This window comes from Cavia porcellus, unplaced genomic scaffold (genome assembly GCF_034190915.1).
Source record: "Cavia porcellus strain 051 isolate PalLab524CR breed Dunkin Hartley unplaced genomic scaffold, mCavPor4.1 scaffold_2, whole genome shotgun sequence".
NCBI lineage: Eukaryota > Metazoa > Chordata > Mammalia > Rodentia > Caviidae > Cavia > Cavia porcellus.
In genome coordinates, this window is record NW_026947485.1 from 69,709,689 (window position 1) to 69,728,065 (window position 18,377).

Below are 18,377 nucleotides of genomic sequence, written 5' to 3' on the forward strand. Positions count from 1 at the left end.
TTGTATATCAAAGTGAATTTTCCCATAAGAAATAGTAGAAACTCAGATCATTTATTCTACAAACCAAAAAATTCATATAAAAATGATTATAAACAATGTAATACAAAATGATAAAAAACAAAATATAAAGAAAAATAAACAAATTAACCTGTAGTTACATTTGAAAACCTTCATGGCTGATGTGAGGGAGATGAGCGAGGAGGGCTATTATGTTGGACAACTTGCACTATCACTAGTGGAATCACTGCTATCTATTGGCTCAACGGAAACCTTCTTGTACAACTTTAACAACAAACCTATCCACTGACACTTGCTTTTTGTCTTCAACTGAGGATTTTGAGGAAATGTGACATTTGTTGTTAAACAGATTCAAAGCTCACACTGCTATAGCATTATTCGGGTGGTGTTTTTCTACCAAATTTTACATTGTTTTCCACATTTTACATATATCTCTAATCTCATTTAAGTGAGGGATTCCTCTGTCTTTTTCTCCTCCTCTGTAGATGAGATCTTCTCCATAACCTCTTGCTATTGGGAGAGAATTACACATAATCCCCAAACGGGGCATCATTGGCTCAGTTGTGCTCATATTTGGCACCATGTACTACTTGTAATGAAAGATATCACCCATTATTTATTAGAAATGTTTGCTCATCTTGTTTTGAACACTCGTGGAGCACATTATTCACAATCCAAGGTTTTACTGTACTTAAATTATCACTTGAGAAATCATAAGAAACGGAGAAAAAATGTTAGACTACAATGTTGAGTTTTAGTTTTTCTGTTTGTTTCCTTGTTTTTACCTGTTTTATATAATTCACTGTATTAGTTCTACGTGGTCTTAATGGGTGGTTCTCCAAGACTTTTGGGCTGTCAACTAGTTACAGGGCTGTCCATGTACTGACATTTTGGTTTTCTGAATCCCTGAAGCTAGAAATCCTTGGGTGACCCAGCCGCATGCAAGAGCCATTTGTTCTGGCTTCCAGAAACCATGAAATGTCAAGGGCTAGGATGGATGAATAGGCAGTATGGAGAAAGGATAAAAGAAGGGGACATTGATGAATAGTGATATATTTAGTGATATATAACATATATTTAAAAATATTTTTATAGATTAGTGGCTTTTAAAATGTATGTATGGAATTAAGATATATTACAACTTATTTCAATATACTAAACAAATTCAAATCTGTCAAAATGCTTTCATACAAGTAATCTCACAGTTGGTCCTTACCACAGTCCTCAAGAGAGGCAGAACAAGGATCAGATCCCAAACTTCTTTAAGGTGCAGAGATTTAAAGTCTTTTCTTCAGCTTAGCTTTATCTCTCCATTGTGTTAATTAATGACTGAAGCAGGTAGATTTTGAAGAAAAGCTTTTCCCCATAGGTTATATTTTGTCTTAAGTATGAAAAGTATATGTCTTGGAAGTTTGCAAAATATTTCTTCACTTAGTTTGCTCTTGCTAAGGCCAAGGTAAGAGATTTCAGATTTCCCCATGGATAACCCACTCTCAGGAACACTCTATTTTTCTTTTCAGAAGAAGAGGTAGTAGTAACTTTGTAGGGTCACTGTATGGGCAAAAAGAGAAAATAAATGCATGCCACAGGGCTGGGCACGTTGTAACTCTACAATACCAACATGCTTACACTGACATGTTTTTCCTAAAATTTGTAAGTGTATTTGATAATTTTCATTTTTTCCTCCCAGGTACAATAAAAATTTAGAAGAAGCTAAAAGAATTGGAATAAAGAAAGCCATCACATCCAATATTTCTATTGGTGCTGCTTTCCTGCTGATCTATGCATCCTATGCTCTGGCATTTTGGTATGGGACCTCGTTGGTCATATCACGGGAATATTCTATTGGACAAGTGCTCACTGTAAGTTATAAGTAAGTTGTAAAAAGAAATAAATCATCATTAAAGATGGCAATGAAACTGGGTAGTACTGGCTTGACTTTAGAAGAATTTATTTTGAAAAATAATTGAATAGTGCAGAGACACGTAAGATGTCACAGGCCTATAATTGCATCTATTTGGGGGCCTGAGAATTGTCAGGGTTGAGACCAACCTGAACAACATAGCAAGACTGTGCCTCAAAAAGAATATAAAAAGGATTAGGCATATGGCTCAGTATTAGAGTGGTTACTTAGCATGCCTGAAGCATGGGGTTCAAAACCAAGGTCCAGAGAAGATAATAGAGAAAAAAGGAAAAGAATAGAAACGTGGTTCATATCCCAGCTATGCACTTATTAGCTGTGTTAGTTAGGGCAGCTGTCTGCATGCTGTAGGCCTGTTACCTTTTCTGTCAAAGTAATGTGTAAAGATGAGTGTGCCCTCACTTTTAGCATCATTGGGGAGTTTAAAATATTGAATATAGCATGATTTAGCAAAATCCTGTAGTGTAAACTTTTGGGCAATGTAATTCTTTTATGATTTAGGAAAAAATGAATAGTAACTTTAGTCCTCTTTAACTTCTAATAGAAAGAGAGACAAGCCTTTGTGTTCCATTATGCCTTCCAGTGATCTAAATAAAAATTCTAAGCCTGGAAGAAATAAAAATTTCTATTGCAGTATTATAATCATGTATCATTTACATCATTGTTTCACTGAGCAAATAAGGCCAATTGTGCATTCTTCATATAGTAAATAAAAAAGAATTTAAACATTAAAATATTTTTATATTTAAAAAATTTATATTATCCTCAGATGACAAATTATAATTGTATTACTCTTGTGGCGTATAATGTAATTTTTGGTATATGTATAGTAATTAAACAAGCTAGTTAACCTTACTTAGTATTTTTTTAAGTGGTATATTTAAAATTTACTCTCTTAGTTATAAACTGTTAAAATAAAATAGATTTTGATGTTGCCTTGCCATTTTAAAATGGAGTTAGTTATGATGGAAGAAAGAAGCATAGAAAACTTGCAGGAAACACCAGGTAACTCAATGTTTTCCTTCATATTCCTCAGGTCTTCTTTTCTGTATTAATTGGAGCTTTTAGTATTGGACAGGCATCTCCGAATATTGAAGCATTTGCAAATGCAAGAGGAGCAGCTTATGAAGTCTTCAAGATAATTGATAATGTAAGTCCTAGCTGGCTTATCCCCATTTAAAACAGATTTGCTGTTAAAATCAATTTTGTTATCATTTTATGTTGTTCTCCACAAAATGTCACTAAAAGGTAGTTACAGTGACTTACTAACTTATTGATCTTCTAAACTTCGATTTTGTGCAGGAGCCACTCATTGACAGCTTTTCAACAACTGGCCACAAACCTGAGAATATTAAGGGAAATTTGGAATTTACAAATATTCACTTCAGTTACCCCTCCCGCAAAGAAGTCGAGGTACGATGATAACTGATTAATCAGTGATTAAACAGTATACTCAGTGAAAAGTCTCTGACACTAAGAGACTGAAAACAAAGGAAAAATGCCTATGCTTTGCAGCCTAGTATTGAACTGCTAATGCTCACACCCTGTATCCTGGTGTGTGAGTTGCCTTGAAGTCTGTCTCCCTCTTGCCTTGGTAGATCTTGAAGGGCCTCAACCTGAAGGTGCAGAGCGGGCAGACTGTGGCCCTGGTTGGGAACAGCGGCTGTGGGAAGAGTACCACGGTGCAGCTGTTGCAGAGGCTCTACGACCCCACCGAGGGCACGGTGAGCAGGAGGCGGGCACTCAGCATCAGCCCAGCAGAGCTGTCTCATGCTGGGGTGTCAACTACAAATGTGTGGAAAGCTTACTTGTTGTTTATTTCAGGTCACTATTGATGGCCAGGACATCAGGACCATAAACGTGAGGTATCTGCGGGAGATTATCGGTGTGGTGAGTCAGGAACCTGTGCTGTTTGCCACCACAATAGCTGAAAACATTCGCTATGGTCGAGAGAATGTCACCATGGAAGAGATTGAGAAAGCTGTCAAGGAAGCTAACGCCTATGACTTCATCATGAAGCTGCCTCATGTGCGTGGTTCTTAAGCTCTGTGGTTGCAGGGAACTGCGGCCTTGTCCAATCCTTGGGAAATTCAGGAGCTGCTACAAATTGCAGGAATCTCCTAGAAAGGGAAATCAAGATTACTTTGGATTTTTAAAGCTCTAATGCTGTCTACTAGCAGTAATCAGTGTTAGAATCTGGGATGGGTTATTGCTAAGGATTGAAGAGTGGGCTTCTATTCCCTGTGAGGCTTGGATGGTTTAAAGGATGACTTGTCAATGTAAAATGTGATGTGAGATAACTTGTGTTTTTCTAAGTCTTTTGGTAATGTTTTCTGTTGCAGAAATTCGACACCCTGGTTGGAGAGAGAGGGGCACAGCTGAGTGGTGGGCAGAAGCAGAGAATCGCCATAGCGCGGGCCCTGGTTCGCAACCCCAAGATCCTGCTGCTGGACGAGGCCACGTCGGCCCTGGACACGGAGAGTGAGGCGGTGGTGCAGGTGGCCCTGGACAAGGTCCGTGAGCCTGGTGTGCACCAGCTGGTTTCAAGCAATAGCCTTCTTGTGTTAATTCTGTTTATTCTGATTTCTTTCTTTATTTCCGGTATTTTTCCACATAGGGGATTCCTTCAGTTACTCAAAGCACAGGTCTCCAGTACTTTTTCTGTTTGTTTGCTTGCTAATTTTCTATGTTTCTCTGATCATTTTTTTTCTTACCATGACCCCAACTATACTTTTTATCTAAAAATGTGGAAACTTTAAAGTTAAACAATGAGAAATATAGGCTCAAAAGAAAATTGGTCCTCATTGTGACCTTGAAAAGTTTGCTGCAAGGACAACCCTGGGTTTTTTTTTTTATGTTTTAGAAGTTTATAATACTAGCAACAAGATGAATATACAATCTGAAGGTTCAGAGGTAATTTATCAGATTGTAAATGTCACTTTAAGACACTGGGAAATGAGAAATTTTGCATCCTCAAGATAGAGGCAGAAAGTTTGTGTTATTGTCCACCTACTTCAGGTGTGAAATGTCATTGTCCAACAACAAAAATTAACCTTTGTCTTAATTACTTTCTGATTGCTGAGACAAAATATCTGACGCCCACAAGTTAAATGAGGAAAAGTTGCTTTTAGCCCACAGTTTGTAGAGGTTTCAGTCTAGACCTGGCTGTTCCAAGGCAGGGTGGTGTGGTAGAGCAGAAATACTCCACTCCATGACAGGCAGGAAACAGGTTTCCTTCTTCCTCTTTTACTGCATAGAGGCTGCAAGTCTATTGGGTGGTACCACTCACACACAGGGTGCATCCTCTGTAAATCCATTCAGCCACACCTAGAACTATGCTCAGTGGACTATGACAGTATCGTGCACCCACCATCCAGCCACCTCCCAAAACTCTGCCTCTAAGTGCATGAAGCATTGTGGGGGCCTCTAGATAGAAACCATAGCAACCTTCCAGCCATACCTGAGTGCAAGAGATATTACCATATACCATCTGAGTGTGCTCCTTCTGTGTAGGCAGACACTGTGTGCTTGATCTTCCCTGTATGATAGTAACCAGGCTGCCTCTGGGAGTACAGGGAATGCATAGACCGAGGAACCAAAGGTGCTTTGGGGAGATCTGTTACAAAATTTCAAAGATGAACCCACATTCATTATAATTCTCCTTTCTCTAATAAAATATTTTATGTTCCTTTGAACATCTTATCAGTGTGCTTAGTAGATTATTGAGGGAGCAAAAAGCAGTTTGCCAAACATTCTGTGAACCAAACTAGAAGCAGAAGGGATGAGGACCACCGTTTCCCCCTTAGCCTGCCTGTGATTTCACACCTGTGTTTTCCTGTAGTTTCCTTCTCTTTGCTTTCATGTTATTCCAAAATGGAACCATGTATTAAATTACAAATAAAAAACTTGGCAAGATGTTATTTCAGGTATTTTTCTTTAGAATACAAATTTTGGGATTTAATTTCACATGCACCCATTTTCTCAAAATAGCCAGTGAATTGGCCACTGTTTTCTCTTGCTAGCTACCATGCTCTAATTGTTTTCACAGTTTTCTTTCCTTTTTGGGGATTTTTTAAATTATTATTTTTTTTTACCTTGTTTGTGAAGTCGTTCTGTATGTGTTTAAGTTTTATTGCTTCTTACTGGAGGCAAATATAGAGTGACAGTAGTGACAAGCATTGAAAAGTTATGAAGGTTAAAGAAGTTTTAGACAAGTGCTTGTTATCCGCCTCTGTTGTGTATTAAACTAAAAATGAAACTGGGTATTTAAAACATTTGCAGAGTACTTGCTTTTAACTAGAAACAAGTGTCATTTAGTAAGCACTTTCTCTAAGTACAGTGTGAAGTTCTTTATGTGTGTTGTATCTTTAGTGATGAGAGCTACTCTAAGAAGTAAGCACTGATATCCTCCCTTGACATAAGAATAAAGTGAGCCTTGCACAGGTTAGGTAAAGCGCTGGGATTTATAAGTGGAAAAGCCAGAATTTTAATTCAGGTCCATGTAACGATAAAGCCTGGCATTTGCCATCTAGTATTTATGATCTGTCTTACTCATATGGGTGGCCCTTTGAGATACTGGTCTGCTGCAGTTCATAAGCCTGACCACTGCCTTGTGTGAGTGAGTATAGTACTCTGGCCTGTCCTTGTTTTGATTGATCAATGCCTGGGCTACAGGTTTTTGTTACTTTTGATAAAGGCTTGATTATTATTACAAATACTGTATACACTGATGGATATTAAATAAAACATAGTAACATATACAACATTTGAAAATGTATTATAATACTACATTTACTGAGGTCAAAAGCTATCATCTATAGCTTTTCTAGTTTACAGTGTCTAAAACAGTGGTAAATATAAATTAGCTAAAAGAGGTTTTTTTTTTTTTTTTCTTGTAACTGTTCATTCATTCAAAAGTCAAATTTCTGTATCTTTAGGCCCGAGAAGGCCGGACCACCATTGTGATAGCTCATCGCCTGTCCACAGTTCGCAACGCCGATGTCATTGCTGGGTTTGAGGATGGAGTCATTGTGGAGAGAGGAAATCATGAGGAACTCATGAAAGAGAAAGGCATTTACTACAAACTTGTCATGATGCAGGTCTGGTTACTAAAATTTTCTTAAAATATCTTAGATATAAACTGATATAGGTGTTTTTTGTGCTAAAAGTGTTATTCCATCTGACTACCTTGAAAAGGAGGGCTTAGGGGAGTCAACAAAAGATGGATTTTTTTTCCTTAAGATAGAAATGTAAGAAATATAAATGAAAGTTATAGTAGGTTTAAAGACAAGCTATCTGTGATAGGAGCTGCCAGCCAGAAGTGGCTACTGATCATGTGAATGAATGGTGGTTGAACTGAATTGAAATGTTGTAAGTAGAAAACACAAACAAGATTCTGAAGGCTTATTGTGAAAAATGCAAACTGTTTTAACCACTGGCTGCACGTGGAAATAAAAATATCAGTAATCAATAATATCAGTACTATCTTGAATATATTAAATAAAATAAAATATATAATTAAAATTGACTTTACCTCTTTTTCCCCATTTTTAGTGTGACTCCTAGAAAATTATAAAAGATAAATATAACTCACAGTTTGGCTTGAACCATATTTTTGTTGTCTGCTGTGGTTCACAACAGACTTGATACCCGCAGAAGGGAGACAACTAAATTATTTGGTAGCTATATCATCTTATTTTAGTAATTTCAGTGAGAATCCTTCCTATTCAGCCACTGGCATTTTCAAGTGTATCGTTCCACAACTCATAGCAGTTTAATGCCATCTTTCTTGTTACCACTTAAATGATTGTTTCCTTGCTGACACTTAATTATTAATTTTCATTAGTTAACCGACTAACCAACTTATGTATGTTTCTTGTTTATTTTAGACAAGAGGAAATGAAATTGAAGTAGAAAATGAAATTTTGGAATCCAAAAATGAAGTTGATGGGTTGGGATCTTTAAAAGATTCAAGATCCAGTCTAAGAAGAAGATCAACTCGCAGCAGTATGCGTGGATCACAGGTCCAAGACAGAAGGCTTAATGCAACAGATGAGCTGGTAGGAAAGACACCATAGCTTCATGTCTTAAAGCCTCCCTTGTGGCACTCCTAGTTGGGTGGGTTTATATGGGGGTAAGGGTGAGGGAGAAATGATTTTTCACAACCTTTTGTCCTGTCTTCCAGAGTGATTTGTAACCCAAACTGTCAATAGTTAACAGTCAGTTAAATTTGAGGTTAAGAAATCATGTAAAGATTTTTAGAATTATCATTTAAAATTTCTATTGTTTATCAGCACTTTCAAATATTCTTGTCATCTTCTAAATGCCAGGCCAAGAATTAAAACTTTGTTGACACATCATTTCTGAAAATTCAAAAGGGTACAACTATAACAACTTGTCCATTCTTTTTTTTTTTTTTTTTGGTACCGGGGATTGAATTCATGACCTTGCACTTGCCAGGCAGGCACTTACACTGCTGAAGTCCCTGGCCCTGTCCATCTTTTTTTTTTTTTTGAAGGGAAAACCACCAATAAGAATATAATAATTTATTATTTTTTAAAATTTTATTTTGAAAGTATACAATAGAACAAGACACAATAAAGCCAACTAAGATCGTACAGTGAAATTGGTACAGGTTACCGGGATAACAGTAATAGGTATCACAGTATGTTTTGTTATCTTTATAATAGTTGTTCTTTCAATCACGTATATCAAAATGAGATGAAATATAGAACACTATAGAACTTATTAAAACAGAATATTGCATAGAGCAGTACCATTAATCAGAAAAGAGTAAAACAGTAATAAAAATATTTGCCTTCAAAGAGATGGTAGAAGGAAGTCCCCCTTATTTGCTATGTCAACCTCCCAGGAGACACTCAGATTTCTGGTTCTCATTTGGTAATGGGTGGCAGTGGGGGTGGGGCAGGGAAGACAAGGGGGATAGGGGAATGGGATATTTGGTTCTAGGCAGTGCATCAGCATCAGTAGGTTCACTATTGCTTAGCAAGGAGGCAGGCTGGTTGTTTGGTTTCACAGCATCCTAAGTTCCAACATGGCGTGGATCTCAGGAGACACTGCTGGTTCTCCCCCTGGAAGGGCCATAGTTTGCCAGACCACCACCACTTACCAGGGAGGGGAGGTGCTTGCTTGGCTTCCCAGTGTCCTAAGTTCCAACATGGCGTGGATCTCAGGAGACACTACTGGTTCTCCCCCTGGAAGAGCTGCAGTCTGCCACACTGCCACTGCTTGTCAGAGAGGGGCAGAATAATTTATTTTTTAAAATTTGGGTGTATGGTAGAATTATACATCATAAAATCAACTATTGACTTTTTAAAAACAAGCTTGTTGTAACGTTTTATGTTTTCTAGGTTGAAAATGTACCTCCAGTTTCCTTTTGGAGGATTCTAAAGCTGAATTTAACAGAATGGCCTTATTTTGTGGTGGGCGTGATTTGTGCCATTATAAACGGAGGCCTGCAACCAGCATTTGCAGTGATATTTTCAAGGATTATAGGGGTAACTGCTTCTGTCTGCTCTTTGTATTTGCTTGTGAGTCCTGATGGAGGAATGATTGGACTGTTTGTATTTGTACTCCTACATGCAGTGGCAAAAAACATGACCCTTCGTATGAAAGCAAAAGAATAGAAGTCTAGTTTGTGAGAAGAAACTAACTTTGGAAAACCTTCTTTGTCCTGTTTTTTATAACATACACACTTAGGTGACTTGCTAGATCAGGAATTACCCCTGGCAAGTGTGTATGTTGCAAAAATCTCATTCTTAAACAAGTCTGCCAGACACATGAGGGGGCCCATTTGCACATTCGTGAGGTGAGAGTTCAAGGCTTTTGCTTAGAACTCAATGGTGGCAGGAACAGGAAACCCAGCATCTGCTTTGTGCTCGGTATTTTTTATATACTGAGAAAGTACCAAGGCCCAAAATGTCTGGTCCTGTGGAGCACATACTCTAGAACAGGGAAGAGAGCAAATCTTTTATGTTTTCAGGCCATGTGGTTTGTATTGCAAACGTAGACTGGATGTTGGTGATCCAGGTTTGAATCTAGGTCCCCTAGGTAGATGGGTTGGTGGATCCATTCCGTGGTAGAGAGTGGAATTTGTGCGGATCACTTGGCTCTGTATCCATGTGTGATTCCTTGCTGGCTCTGTTATCTTGAGGAAGATAATGCATGACTCTTATTGTAATTTCTCTCTGCAAAATGGAACTTCCAGAGATGGTTGTGAGAATGAAAGGAACAGTACACATGAATTTGTTTAGAGTAATGCCTGGTACAGAATAAGAATACAGTGATCTTTTGCTGTTATTTTTGTTTTGAAATGACTAGTCCAGAAAAATTAATTTTTTTCTAAAATCATTTTTAAAACAAGATATGAAGTTAGGGTTGGGTTAGGATTGCATCTCACAAGTCAGAGTTTGGCTCTGTGAAAGGATATATAGGTTGCTGACAGTTTTCTTTGAACCCAAGACATTTTGTAGCTCTGCTAATTGTCTTCTAGAAAGGTTCCCATGAATGGCACTAGGCCAGCTGGCTGTTCCCAATTGGCTCTCTATCTGGCCATCGTACCAGTAATGCTGGCTCAGGACCTCCTTTCTTTTTGAAAAACCAGGGCTGAGTGAATGAGCACCTCTTTGTGTTCGCCAGATTTTCTCTACATACCTTGAACTAGTTTGAAATATCCCTAGTGAATGGCTATGCAATACGATTCTTAGCAAGGGAAGAGAAACATGTTTGAAACATGTTCTACTTTACACACTGCGGTGCCATTCAGTAATAAGGGGTTACCTGAGCAGGAGAGGCGTTGGATCAGTGTGTGAAGGACAGTGAGTCTCTCTTGGTCTCTAAGGAAAGTAGAATAAAGGTAGATGCCATGGAAACTAGCATTAGGTAGACCCCTTCCCATTTCCAGTATTCTAAGGCTCTTCCCATCCCAAAACCCTGCCATAGAAGAAATGGGTCACAGGCAGTACAATTAAACTAATACTTTTAACTATTTTCTTCATAGATTTTTGCAAGACCCGATGATGTTGAAACAAAACGTCAGAACAGTCATCTGTTTTCACTGTTGTTTCTAATCCTTGGAATTGTCTCTTTTGTTACCTTTTTCCTTCAGGTAAATGTCTATATTTTTACTTTGCTCATTTTGGGGGAATTTGTGAACATCTGTTTAATTTCCCTTGTAGTTGAATTGTCCCCTCTGGAAACTTGGCTGTTAGTTGTTTCCTGTTCTCTGTCTTCCTCTTGTCCCTCCCTATGTGGAAATAGTGATGTAATCAGAGGGCATAGATTGTTTGCCTGTGTCTAAGATGGGAAGCAAAGGTGGAGAGTGAAAAATGGCTTTGGGGGAGCCCTGGATATGTGCAGTTTTGTGTTCCTGTGTCTTAAAAACAACATATAAAATTCCCTCACTCGATATTTACCAAAGGAAAATAATTTGTTTAATAAAGGAAGAATAGCAATCCTCAAATTAAAACTGTAGCAACTATTTATAGATTCAGCTTTTACAGTTTACATATCATTTGGCTGAAATAAAACAATGAAGAAAGTTAAGTAAGGTAAGGAATTGTAGGTTTGGTATTGCACATAGTGTGTTAGCTTTCTGTCCTTGTGACAATAGACCTGAAAATAACAAAGGAGAAAAAAGAATTTCATCTATTTTTAAATTTAATTAGCGTGTTTGCAGTACATGATGATTACATTCATCAGGGTAGTTAGTACATGAATATAACACATCTTAATTCTTTTTACTTCCTCTTCCCTGCTTGTCCTTTTTTTTTTTTTTTTTTTTTTGCAGTACCGGGATCAAGCCTGCGACCTTGCGCTTTCCAGGCAGGCACTTATGCCACTGAGCTAAATCCCCAGCGAGTGTCCCCTCTTTTGATGCTAAATTTTTTTGAGAGTTTATATATTCTAGATACTAAGCCTCTATCTGAAGAGTAACTGGCAAAATTTTTCTTCTGCTCTATAGACTGGCTCTTCACTATGATTTTTTTTCCTGTTCAGAAACTTTACATTTTTTTTTCAGAAACTTTACATTTAATGTAGTACAGTATGTGGACTCTTGCTATTATTTAACTGTTTATCAGAGTCCTATTCAGAACCTCTTTGCCTGTGCCCATGATTTCAATTTTTTTCCCTATGTTTTTATTCATCAGTTTCAGACTTTTAGATGTTATAATTTGCTGTTACCCATTTTGAATTGGTTTTTATACCGGGCATGAATAAGATCTAGCTTCTATCTTTTACATGTGGATACTTGGGTTTTCCAGCAGCGATTGTCATAGAAACTATCTTTTCTTCAGTGTACAGTGGTGATTGAAAAATACAGCGCATGTTTAAGTTACACAAATTTTATTACATTGAAAGACAGTGCCAGTAGTTGCTCAAAATACACTCCCCACTTTAGACATCTCATCCCATCATTCTTGTTGCTTTCTAAATTACGAGGTATAATCAGAAGTATGTTGAAGGCTGCTGGTGAGAGCCATCCAAAGCAAAGGCAGGCTCATGAAAACATGATGTGCTTTCCACCACCTTATTCACTGCATCTGGTATTCTGCAGCTTCTGGATCTTCTCCAGCGTCAAAATGGCCAGGAAGGGTAATTGTTTTGAATCAACTCAGGACATCGAGGCAGCTGTGAGAGCACAACTAAAGACATTCACAAAAGAGGTGCTTCCACCACCGACTGAGGAGGTGGCAAGAACAATGGGATAAGTGTGTCCAAAGTGAAGGGAAGTGTTTGAGAGGCATTAATGACAATGTGTCCTTTATTATATTCATTCTTTTACTAAGTTGCACCTTGCATGTTTTTGTTTTTGTTTTAGTTTTGTAGGTTTGTTTCTGCCTCCTCTGTTCTATTCCATTGGCATGTGTGTCTGTCTGTGTTTGTACCTTTACCACCCCAGTTTGGTTAGTATAACTTTGCAGAATAATTTGAGATTCAGTATTGTCACTGACACATTGTGTCCCCAAGGACCTTGGAGTACTGTTGTTCTGTGACTTCTGATCCCCTGAATAGTTCAATTGCAAACAATAAGCTCCCATTCGTGATGAGTTCTGGCTATACCATGGCAAAATATGGCCAGTGCTGCCATGGATCCCTTCTCCAAAGCTAGCCTGCCAATATAGAGCAGTCCCTTTCAGACTAAATTCTAACTCTTGATTTACAGATTGCAGCAACCTTGGGTTTCTTCTGTCGGGGGCTGCTGGTTCACTGTTTGTCACTGGAGCCTCCATGCTTACCTTGTACTTGAAGAGCTGAACTGCCGACTGCCAGTAGCTGGGTCGGCATTGCTGACTGCATCATACTTTTCACTGCCTTGCATTTCTGTGGTCTTTCTGATTTTTAGGTTTTCTGCCACTTCTTTTTGATTCCTGCAGCTCTTTCTCTCTTTGGAATATGGCTTCTCATTTCTCACTTGTATCTCCTCTCACTTGCAGATTTATGCAGAGGATACTTTTTACATTTACCTGACACCCAGATTTTGGCTTTTATCCACTAGCAAACTAAGAGTTTAATACCTTTACTCTATATCTTTTAAAGACTGAGGTGACCATGATTTCCTGTTTTCTGAGATTACATTATTACTTCTTGTATAACAAGACCCCTCTTAATAGAACTTTTCATTTTCACAAGTGTCCCAAGGTAGATGATGTGTGTGGGAACCCTGTTTCCAGTGTCCCCTGCCTGGGCTACACCTCCAGCTTCCTGAGTGATAGACCCATGTCCACTGGGGAAACAAGTAGGGCTTAAAGTGGGGGACAGAGAATACAATTGTAATAAATCTCTCATCACTTCACCTTACAATTGGTGGCTGAGTCTCTGACAGTCCTCCTGGGTAACCTGTTTTTTTTCTTCATAGGGCTTCACATTTGGCAAAGCTGGAGAGATTCTCACCAAGCGGCTACGATACCTGGTTTTCAGGTCCATGCTGAGACAGGCAAGTGTGCTGAGGGTTGAGCCCTGGATGTGCGGGACTCCCCCTGGTGCCCAGGATGTCGGTGGTAGAGCTCTTGTCAGGCCGCTGGGCCTGGTGCCTATGTTGCTTGACTGTCAGTGTCTTCTCTGTGATGGGGCTGAAGTCCCACAGCCTATTGACTGCAGGAGAACACAAGGGCTGGTCCTGCTTTGACAAACAGGGTCTCCTGACTGGATTCACCTCCAACTTTTGTTTTAGCATTTATAGGGAATGTAGGCAAAGATGATCTTCATTCCCACACTCCTTTCTCCCTCTGTCTTTCTTTCCTCTTCCCCTCAAAAACTCAGAATCCTTCATCTTGTTTCTTGCCCACAAGAGATATATTCTGTATTCTTCCACTCCACAAATCCAAACCATGGCTCATCTCTCACTTCCCAGTGTCTTTGAATTAGTAGACTACCATACGAATTCCAGCTGGAGTGTTACTAGCTTGAAATGACTTGATGGAATGGTTCTCACAGGCTGACCTTTGCAACCCTAACAATAGATAATGTTCTTTAGACTGGGAAATGGGGTGTGCTGGGTGTGGTGGTGTGTGCATCCCTTTAATCCCAGGCCTCTGGGAGGTTAAGACTTATAAATTCAAGCCCAGCTTGGGCAACTTTGTGACTGGGTGAGACCCTGTCTTAAAATAAAAATATAAAGATAAAAAAGGGCTGGGGATGTAGCTCATTGCAAAGGCCTAGGGCTCATTTTCCAGGACAGAAAAGAGAGAGAGAGACAGAGAAACAGAGGGAGACAGAGAGAGGGAGATGAAAGAGGGGGAAGACACAGAAGATTTGGAGAATGTTACTCAGAATTTATATTCAAAGAGGGAAGTTTGTTTAATAATCAAGAAAGTTTTATATACAATTTAATCACTTTCATTTTAAGATTCCTTAAGCACTTGCTGTTGCATAAAATGATTCACTGGAATTTTGCCCCAGATGGGTGCCAGAACCCCAGGCAGGAAACATTAGTTTGTTTTGGTAAGATTTTCAGGGGACAGCCATATTTTCCCAGATGCACGTGGCTGTGTGGCTGTCTCCTATCTTTCTACCACCAGCTAAAACTTCATGCTGGAGAATTTGAGCTAGTGATGTTTAGAGCCAGGACTGATTCTGCTGAGCGAGGGGACCCTGCCCTGGTCTCTTTAGATCTAACCACGTTTATAATTGTAATTCCACTTGGGCTGAAGCAGGGCCAACTATCGCCTTATCTTGCTCGCCTCAAGGCCAGGGTCTAGGTCCAGTGTACTCTGAGAGCAGAGCTGGCACCGTGTGATGCCCTCTCCATAAGTTGTTAAGTAGGAAAAACATATTAAGGCCTTCTATCTGCCAGGCATGTTACTGTTTGTAAAGTGTCTACTTTGAATTATGTCTGTCCTAGAGTAAGTTACTTTCTAGTGAGGAGAAAATTAAGCACTCGAGAACACTAAAAAGCCAATTTATATGTGCTATAAAATGATAAGCTACTACTTTAATGCAAATCATCAGTTCAGCTTAGCTGCTGAGAGATCATAGGTATTTGTGACAGATTTACTTCAGATTTACAATTTTGTATTTGGGTATTAAAAGTATAAACAGTTTTACAAAGAAAATCCTATTTCATGTTGAATGTCACATTTTAATCTAGATGTGTTTTTTGCATATGTTTTTAACCCTATTTATTTGTTTTTCCCTAAACTACAGGTCCCCTACTGTTTGTGCACTTTCTTTATTTGGATCTTTAGTAAATGCTTCATAGTTTACTATTTTCAATTTGAACTTGAACTTTTCAGTCTTATCTCCCTGTACTGCTGACTCTGTGTTTATCAGTGAATGATGACACCATTGTATAAACCATCGAGGTTGAAAACCTTGGTGACTCTCTCTGTGCCTAATGTTGCAATAACCTCGTAGCCAGTTTCATTGCCTCCAACCTCATTTGGATTCAGTAAGTTCACCTCATAACAAGCAGAGTTTTTCTTCTAAAATACAAGTTAGACCACATCCTCTTGTCCCCAACCTGCCAAATATATGTATATCTCAAGGTGAAGACTGGAATTTTTACAATTATCTAAAGGCCAACATGATGTGCGCATCCACCCACTTCTTAAATCTCAGCACTAACAACTGCTATTATACTAGAACTCTATGTTGTATGCCTTTGTGCCTCAATATATACCCCAGCCTTTAGACCATTGTTTAAGTGTGAGAGAGCTACACAAGTTAGAAATTTAAGGAGATAAAAAGCACCTTTTACAAATTCACGTAGTCTTTTTTGGCTACTAGCAGCCTAACAGTTGAATTATCTTCCAATTCATTTCTATTTTATATCTAGATCTTTGATCCGTTTTGCTTTTCTGTTAGTACAGGGTGAGAGATAAGGGTCTAGGTTCATTCTTCTGCACATGGATAACCACTTTGCCTAGCACCATCTGTTAAAGAGGCTGTTTTCCTCCAGAATATGTTTTTAGCCCCTCTTCAAAGATTAGTCGGCTAAAAGTGCCTGGAGTGTTTCTGCATTCTCTGTTTATATCCGTGTTTTTTTTCTTTTCTGATATCCTGTTTTTTTTTTTTTTTTTTTTTTTTGTGTGTGTGTGTGTGTGTGTGTGTGTTTTAAAATCATGATAGCTTTGCAATAGAGTTTGAGGTCTGGGTTTTTAATGCTTCTTGCTTTGCTCTTGTTGCTCAGGTTACTTTTGCTATTCTGAGTCTCCTCTAGCTCCACATGAATTCTAGGATTTTTTTCTAGTTCTGTGAAGAATGCTTTTTTATTGGTATTATGTTAAATCTATGTATCATTTTGGTAGTATGACAATTTTGACAACATTGATTTTGCCTGTCCAGGAAGAAGAGATGGCTTTCTGTTTGCTGATATTCTCAATGTCTTTTTTCAAAGTAGAATAGTTTCTGTTATAGAGGTCTTTCACTTCCTTGATTAGGTTAATTCTTGGTGTGGCTATTGGGAATGGGATTGTTTTCCTGATGTCTTTCTTTCATTGTTTATGTACAGGAGTGTTACTAATTTGTGTATCGATTTTGAGTCTTGCTGCTTAGCTGAATTTATTAGTTCTAGGAGTCTATTGGTGGAGGTTTTTGGGTCTTCTATACAAAGGATCATGTCACCTGCAAATAAGGATCATTTGACTTCTTTCTTTCCTACATATATCTCTTTTATTTCTTTATCTAGCTTAATTTCTCTCACTAAATTTTCAAGTAAGATATCAAACAGGGATATGAGAGTTGACACTCTTATCTCGTTCCTGATTTTAGAGGACATGCTTTCCATTTTTCTTTTCTTAGTATGACATTGCTAGTGGGTTTTTCATGAATGACTTTCACATTGAGAAAGTTTTCATCAGAGTTGACTGAATGTTGTATTTTTGTCAAAGACTCTTTCTGCGATAATGAAATGATGATGTGATTCTTGTCCTTGCTTCTGTTAGTGCGATGTTTTGTGTTTACTGATTTAAGCCTTTCATTCCTTCATCGTGGTATGTGATCTTTTTAATGATTTGTTGCATTTTTTTTGCTAATATCTTCTTGAAGATTTTTGCATCTATACTCATTAAAGAAATTGGTGCATAGTTTTCTTTTTTCGTGAGGACCTTGTCTACTTTGGGCATGAGTATGACCCTTGCTTCAGGAATGAATTTGCAGGGTTCCTTCTCTTTTAGTTTCATGGGAGTATTGGAGGAGCATTGCCCTTAAGTGTTCCCTCATTTTTTGCTAGAAGGCTGCAATGAATTCATTAGGTCCTGGGCATTTCTTAGTTGGTAGGGTTTTTATTGCTGCCTCTATTTAATTTGCTGCTACAGGTCTGTTCAGGCAATTTATATATTCTTGGTTCAATTTTATGTAATTTATGTGTTTCTTTGAGCATCTCCAATATATGGGAATGCAAGTTATTTAAATAGTTTCTTACAGTTCTCTGGATTTGAGTGGGGTACATTTTAATTTCAACTTCATTTCTCTTTGCATGGATATGGGGTTCATCTTTCTTTTCTTTTACTGAGTTTGGCTAAGAGTTTATAAATCTTGTTTATTATTTCAATGAAGCAATTTTTTATTCATTAATCCATTGTATTGTATTATTTTAGTATCAATTTCATTATTTCTTCCCTGATCATTTTAATTTCTTCCCTTCTACTAGTTTTGGATTTTTATTATTGTTGGTTTTTTTTAGGACTTTGAGATGCGTCATTGGGCTATGTGGTGGGGATTACCATATTCTTTTAATGCATGCATTCACAGCTATAAACTTCCTTCTCAGTAATGCTTTCTCTGTGTTATATAGATTTTGATTTGTTTTACTTGTCATTTTGATATGTTTTTATTCCTATTCAACTGTAGGAATTTTTAACTTGTTCCCATGATTCGTTCTGTGATCCACTAATTTTTTTGTTTGTTTGTTTTTTGTTTTTTGGTGCTGGGAATTAAACATAGAACCTGCCAGGTGTTATGACACTGAGCCATACAC

At 38.1% G+C, this 18,377-nt stretch overlaps 1 protein-coding gene across 3 annotated transcripts in view; it reads left to right on the forward strand.

The window, feature by feature from the left end:
• The window catches only part of Abcb1 (ATP binding cassette subfamily B member 1), a 95,771-nt gene that overhangs the window by 35,138 nt on the left and 42,256 nt on the right, over positions 1 to 18,377 (forward strand). For 2 of the 3 annotated variants that reach the window (XM_063233862.1, NM_001278770.1), the window contains 11 exon segments: positions 1,709 to 1,880; positions 2,976 to 3,089; positions 3,242 to 3,352; positions 3,538 to 3,663; positions 3,764 to 3,967; positions 4,282 to 4,452; positions 6,877 to 7,038; positions 7,828 to 7,998; positions 9,310 to 9,456; positions 10,959 to 11,066; positions 13,818 to 13,895. In XM_063233862.1, coding sequence (XP_063089932.1) covers positions 1,709 to 1,880; positions 2,976 to 3,089; positions 3,242 to 3,352; positions 3,538 to 3,663; positions 3,764 to 3,967; positions 4,282 to 4,452; positions 6,877 to 7,038; positions 7,828 to 7,998; positions 9,310 to 9,456; positions 10,959 to 11,066; positions 13,818 to 13,895 — 1,564 coding nt within the window. 3 annotated transcript variants of the gene reach the window in all.